General features: G+C 40.9%; 1 protein-coding gene across 1 annotated transcript; it reads left to right on the top strand.

Moving 5' to 3' along the window:
• The first annotated feature begins 376 nt into the window (after positions 1-376).
• On the top strand, positions 377-6,291 carry LOC123172723 (disease resistance protein RGA5-like). Its single transcript, XM_044589655.1, has 4 exons — positions 377-1,215; positions 3,590-5,571; positions 5,664-5,798; positions 6,037-6,291. The coding sequence occupies exons 1-2, from the start codon at positions 377-379 to the stop codon at positions 5,562-5,564; spliced, it is 2,814 nt and encodes a 937-aa protein (XP_044445590.1). The 3' UTR covers positions 5,565-5,571; positions 5,664-5,798; positions 6,037-6,291.
• The last annotated feature ends 522 nt before the right edge of the window (positions 6,292-6,813 follow it).

Below are 6,813 nucleotides of genomic sequence, written 5' to 3'. Positions count from 1 at the left end.
ACGCAGACGCTCCCTTTCCCCTCCCACTCCGCCCCCACTCCATCCCCTCCCCCTGTGTGCGCTCACGCTCACGCTCTCTCGTCTCCTCCCGTGCGCTGCTCGTCGTCCTCGCGCTGCCCGTCCCCGCCGTCTGCCTCTCGATCTCGGCCGCCGTCTGCCTCCAGCACCTCCTCCTGTATTTGTCTCGGACGCCTTCTTCCACGACCCCAGCTCACTCAAGAAAAGGTGCGGATTGCTTATTCTAGCTACTTGTGCTGTGGCCTGGTGTTTGCTCACTCGTTTGTGTTGCATCGTTTAGCTCACACTGCTTTCGCCTCCACAGTCACACACACACAAAAAAAATTAATTGAGCGAGAGTTCCGATCTAGCGGAAACCATGGAGGCGGTTCTGGTGAGTGCGGCAACGGGAGCGCTCAGATCCGTCCTGGAGAAGCTGGCCACTTTGCTGGCAGACAAATACAAGTGTTACAAGGGTGTGCATGGGGAGATCCAGTTCCTCACTGACGAGCTCGCTGCCATGCATGCCTTTCTCCTCAAGATGTCAGAGGAGGAGGAACCCGATGAACAAGATAAGGAGTGGGTGAATGCAGTGCGGGAGCTCTCCTATGACATGGAGGATTCTATTGATGACTTCATGCAAGGTGTTGGCGACAACGATAATAAGCCAGATGGTTTTTTGGAGAAGATTAAGCACTCACTCCGCAAGTTGGGGAAGATGAAGAGTCGTCAGCAGATCGGCAATGAGATCCAAGATCTCAAGAAGCAGATCATTGAGGTGGGCAAGAGGAATCAAAGGTACAAGACTAGGCATGCTGTCTTGGGTACCATCAACTTCTCCAACACCAAAAATGTGGTGGTTGACCCAAGAGCTCTTGCTATCTTTGAGCATGGCTCAAAACTCGTTGGAATTGATGAGCCCAAGGCCGAGATAATTAAATTGTTGGCTGAAGGTGAATCAAAGCAAGAGCAAACAAAGTCTCTCTCCATCATAGGACCAGGAGGAATGGGAAAGACAACGCTTGCAAACCAAGTTTATCGAGACCTCAAAGCAAAATTCGAATGTCGAGCCTTCTTATCCATTTCACGAAATCTAGACATCATCAATATCCTAAGAACTATTCTTAGTGAAGTTACTAGCAAAGGTTACCCTGACACTGAAGCAGGAAGTATACAACAACTCATCAACAAGATCACCGACTTCCTAGCAGACAAAAGGTACAGATTCTATTCTGTGTCTATTGTCGTCTTTGAATATGTAACTAGAAAGCTATTTACATATTTACAATGAAAATCATACTTGTAATTTGTTTCAAAAGCTGGCCCATGCCATATTTAATTCCTATTTTCTCATCTATTGTTACAGAACGTAACGGTCAACTGTTTGTAGTGAAAACCGTGTTAGCGTGTGGTACAGATTATATGAATGCATGTTTAAGGCATAGTTACTCCCTAATCCATTGAGTATATAATTGATATGACCATGTCGCTAACACTCCCTCAGCATTTTGTATACGTGGATAAGTTCATATTTTTCCCACACAATGGACTTGCTAAGTTTTCTTCCTAATTATTTTGGGCCACCATGATACCCTAAGCCATTATTTTGGAGTACTTCCCCGTGGATGGTGGTCTACTAGTGTAGCATCTATGACACCTTTGTTTTCACACAAGGCAGACATATATGTCACCTTCTTCCTCCTCCACCTTCTTCTATATTTCTCTTTAACTTTTTTGCTTGCTTTACACTATTTTGGTGTTTAATTGACTCGCTTTTGCCTATTTTCATGTCTAATTTTATATGGACAAATAGGCAGCACACGACACAGTTCAGCAACCAAAAATTGAGCCTTAGACCAGACCATGCGCATCCATATGGTGTATTCTCCTTCTCCATCTTGTTTGTTATGCGGCTCACCCGACGCCACTATGCTGATTTGTAGAGAGCAGCTGCCAAGAGATCGATCCAAAGGTCTCCGCAAATGTCGTCGGCCCACTTCTGTTAGCTAATTATTTCCTAGACCATTGATTAACAACCTACTTGTGGTCATCACAAAAAAACTGTAATTGACATTTATTGAAAACTTCAGATACGTATCTCTCTTATTATGTCATCATTGCTGAAAATGATTTGTTAATGATACCTGCATCAGTAGTATCAATCCGTGTGTTACCTAACATGTCATTATTAGGTCTCATGTGTTGTGTGGGCAATCAAATTATTGTGAGCTGCTCATCATACGAACATTTACCATAAATATACACATACCTCATATGTCATTCCATCATCAATATGTGGTACATCGCTCATGTCTATCAACACTCACATGCAAAGTTAGTTATCCCACTTAAGATTCTTACTCATGCTATAAGTGTCATTTAAGAGCTACTCCCTCTGTTTCAAAATATAAGGCAAGTTTGACTTTTCAATATCGCCAATGAACGAATTTGACTACAAATTTCACTTATAAAATGATTAAAAATTAGTATAAAAACATGGCATAAAAGCATTTTCTGTCACAAATATATCAAATACAGTTCTTCCATGCTAAATCCATAAGCTTTCATAACTGCCAGTGGTCAAAATTTTGAAACTGTGACTACAAACAAACTAACGGGCCTTATTTTATGAAACTCAGGGGTTTATTAGGCATTGGATGTAGTGAGTAGTAGAGAGAGGAGTGTACCAAAATTGAACAAAAACAAAAAGATACAGCAAGACGCACTCCACAACACTAAGTGTTTGTAATTGATGTGCCCCAGACTTTATGGACAGGTAGTAAAAAAACTCATGATCATATACATTAGGCTGTTGAAGCGAAATCTGGCAAACGGGCCCACATGTCATTGACTACATGGGTGGATCGACTCATTCTTGACTTAAGTTTCATTGTTGGGCTTGGTTCGAGATGAGCTAGCTCACTTATTCCTTTTTAGAAGGTTGAAATTTCTTATTCAAATTTGGATACAAAATCCACACTTTAAAAATTTGAGTAAATATTCCAATAGTTCAATCTAGTTCCCCTGAATATTCTAGGAAAACTGGATATCATATTGTCTAGACATTCAAAAGTTCAGACTGCCTTGGCAACTTTCGGTCAACTTCAGGCCAAACTTGGCGTTGAGCTACTAGAGATCAACACCATATATAGCCTTCTGTGTGACCATGGAATCTTCATTTTCCTTACAAGAACACCAAGTGTTTTCTTACTCCAAGCTATGTGGTTAAAGTTTTGGAGAAGGTCCATGTTGGCTGCACTTTAGAAAAAGGGTCAAATTTGTCAATTCTCACTCCACCATACTGAATAGAGTCATTTTAATTGGCCAGCTCCTGAGACATATGAGTCTTCCAAAACTGCTAGATTGAACAACAAGTGAGGGGTGTGTCGGTAAGACCATCTGCAGTATATATATGCATTACACTAATTTTTTTGTTGTTGTTGATGATATATTTTTGTATCTTCCAAAACTGCTAGATTGAACAACATATGAGTCTTCCAAAACTGCTAGATTGAACAAGTAATTATTTTTGTATCTTGTTGTACATTATATATATGCATTACACTAATATCACCCACAAACTGATGTGTAGGTATTTTGTTGTTGTTGATGATATATGGGATGTGGTCACATGGGATATTATTAAGCTTGCATTCCCCATGACTAGTCTTGGCAGTATCATTATCACCACTACTCGTAAAAACGATGTTGCAGAATCATGTCGTTCATCATTTAGTGGTGCCATTTATGGTATAAGACCACTTAATATGGTGCTTTCAAGACAACTATTTCACAGAAGGCTATTCAAATCCAACGAAGACTGTCCTTCACATCTTGAGAGGCTTGCTTATCAAATGTTGAGAAAGTGTGATGGCTTACCTTTGGCAATCATTGCTATATCTGGTTTGTTGGCTAATAGAGAAAGAACAGAGGATACATGGAATGCAGTGGAAAAATCAATTGGCCGTGCGCTCGAAAGGAATCCTACCATTGAAGGAATGATAAAGATATTATCACTTAGTTACTTTGATCTTCCTCCTCATCTCAAAACGTGTCTCTTGTATTTGAGTATATTTCCAGAAGATGCTATTATTCAGACAAAAAACCTGATATGGAGATGGATTGCAGAAGGGTTTGTTCACAAGGATGGCAAACATACGGCATTTGAGTTAGGAGAGAGGTATTTCAATGAGCTCATCAATAGAAATTTGATCCAGGTTGCACACACAAACAGATTTGGCAAGGTGAAGAGTTGTCGAGTTCATGACACAATTCTTGATTTCATCATATCCAAGTCCATCGAAGAGAACTTTGTTAGTTTAGTTGGTGTTCCTAGTCTAACTGTCGGGACACAAAGGAAAGTCCGCCGACTCTCTCTCCAAGTTGATGATCAAGGAAAGTCTGTAATACCAACATGTCTAGTGTTGTCTCATGTTCGGTCACTCAATGTGTTTGTTCAATCATTTGAAATCCCTTCTCTTGATGAGTTCAGGCGTTTACGTGTTTTGGACTTTGGAGGTTGCATGAAATTGGAAAACCATCATCTTTCAAATATAGGGAGGTTGTTTCAGCTAAGGTGCCTGATACTGAGAAACAGAGAGATAACAGAGCTTCCAGAAGTAATTGGTCATTTATGTTGCTTAGAAGTATTGGACATAAGACGCACCAATGTCAAGGAATTACCAGCAACTGTTGTCAATCTTGGAAAATTGGTGTGTCTCCTCATGCCGGATTGTGTCAAAATTCCTGATGGAATTGCAAAGATGCAAGCACTAGAGGTGTTCAATTGGGTTACAGTCTTCAAGCAGACATCCAACTTGCTGCATGAACTTGGGCAGCTAAAGAATCTGAGGGAGCTGGTCATCAGTCTTTGTATTTATTCTTCCCATGATGATGATACTATAAGAACTTTGGAGGTTATAAAAGTTATAGCCTCTGCAGTTCAAACCCTATCCAGACAGAACCTCCGTTCTCTAACTATTAATGATGGGAGGAACTTCATGCAGGAATTTTTGTGCTCTTCTACTCCGCTTAGCCTCCAATCACTTAAGATCAATGTTTCAGTTGGTTCACGGGTCCCGAATTGGGTGGGCTCCCTCGTCAACCTTCAGCGGTTATGTCTTCAATTGAATGAAGTCGGGCATGATGATATCTGCATCCTTGGAGCCTTACCCGCTCTGGTTGATCTTATTCTGAAAAGAGGACCAGATGGACTCCATAGAATTAGTTACTATGGGCTCAGGTTCAACCACAGTAAGCTCAGAATCAGTGGTGACGTCGGGTTCCGATGCTTGAGGCAGTTTTATTTTGATGCATACTATTACCCGTTGCATCTCATGTTTGAAGTAGGATCCATGCCCAGGCTAGACAAACTTACCATGGCCTTCCGCTTAGATAGAGATATTGAGGATGGTGTTTTTAATTTTGGAATTGAAAATCTTCCCAATCTCTTAATTCTCACATGTATAATAGCATCAGGCCACATGTATAAGGCTGCAAAGGCTGCTGCAGAGAGAACAGCGAAGACACATCCCAACAAACCAACTCTATTCTGTTATTCTTCTTAAACTTGAGGTATTAGTTCTCTCTCCCGGACAAGATCACACATTGATTCCCAAGCTAGATTTTATTTTATCTTACCTAATTCCGTTGCACCATGTGCTCAGGTAGTTCACGCATGTTCATCACTTCATTTCTTGAGCGGTTGACTCACCAAATGTGTCCAAGGAGCTCTTGTTGGCAGCCATTTTCACTACCTGTTAATTTGTTGCACGAGGGATGCATACCCTACGTGCCTGCAGGTACTTACTTATACTACTATGAACTGTTTATCTTGATCTTTCTTCGTCCATGGATAGCGTTTTTTTCAATCAGAGAATTCGCGCAAAGTGCATATACAATAAATGAATCCTGGCTAAAGCCATAGTGCCATTGCAATCAAAGTATTATTTGCTTGACTGGTCTTGCTTTGCTGATAATGCGAGAGAGATATCACTGGGGCTGGCTAACTAACTGCACTTGTGTGTACATTGTTCCCAGGCTGATGTTGGACGCTCTCTCTCGATGCTTTTGTTGGTGGTGCCTCCATGATTCCCATCAACAATTCCAATAACTGCCATCACCAAGATGGAATCAAGTTGCTGCTGCTCCTTTCACCTCGTCCACTTCACAAGTTTCTAAGATTTTTTAGCTAGATAATTGTCTTTCTTTCTCATGTGCCAACTTATGGTATTTTTAACAGTTTACTACATCCTTGCTACATAATCACTGTTAAATATATTGATGTTAACAAGAAGACGCGTACATACGTGGCCATGTGTTGCTTCACCAATCATCATCTAACTGTCATGTCTCGCCTCATCTATGAGATCGGTTCATCGTTCTCTTTGAAGATTGTGTGTCCAAGTTCTTGTTGGACATGCTGTTCTGACTTGTTTTTTACGAGGGATGAATCGATGTGCCTGCATGAATGTCCTTGTAACCCGCTACTTCAAATTTATCTTAATCTTGAATGTTGCTTGTTACCATTTCTTTCTCCCCATTCAGGCACCCTTGTCTTATTTTTCTGAACAATTTCTCTGGCAAGACTGACATCAAGTGTCGTTGTTAAAGTTAAACTGAGTGAAGGATATAAACTGAACTTGTATTGATTTGAGGTTCAGAGAGTACAATATATGTAGGCTGGTTGCAGGGCAGCAACTGAATACAGAGCACGGTTTTACTTGTTTGTAAAGGGGATGAGTCCGTCCTGCTTGCAGGCTATTCAATAATATCTTAATCTTGGTTTTCATTATTATTACTACTACTCCCTGCACC

The sequence above is a fragment of the Triticum aestivum genome, unplaced genomic scaffold (genome assembly GCF_018294505.1).
Source record: "Triticum aestivum cultivar Chinese Spring unplaced genomic scaffold, IWGSC CS RefSeq v2.1 scaffold62603, whole genome shotgun sequence".
Taxonomy (NCBI): domain Eukaryota; kingdom Viridiplantae; phylum Streptophyta; class Magnoliopsida; order Poales; family Poaceae; genus Triticum; species Triticum aestivum.
This window is presented reverse-complemented; position numbering and strand designations above follow the sequence as displayed.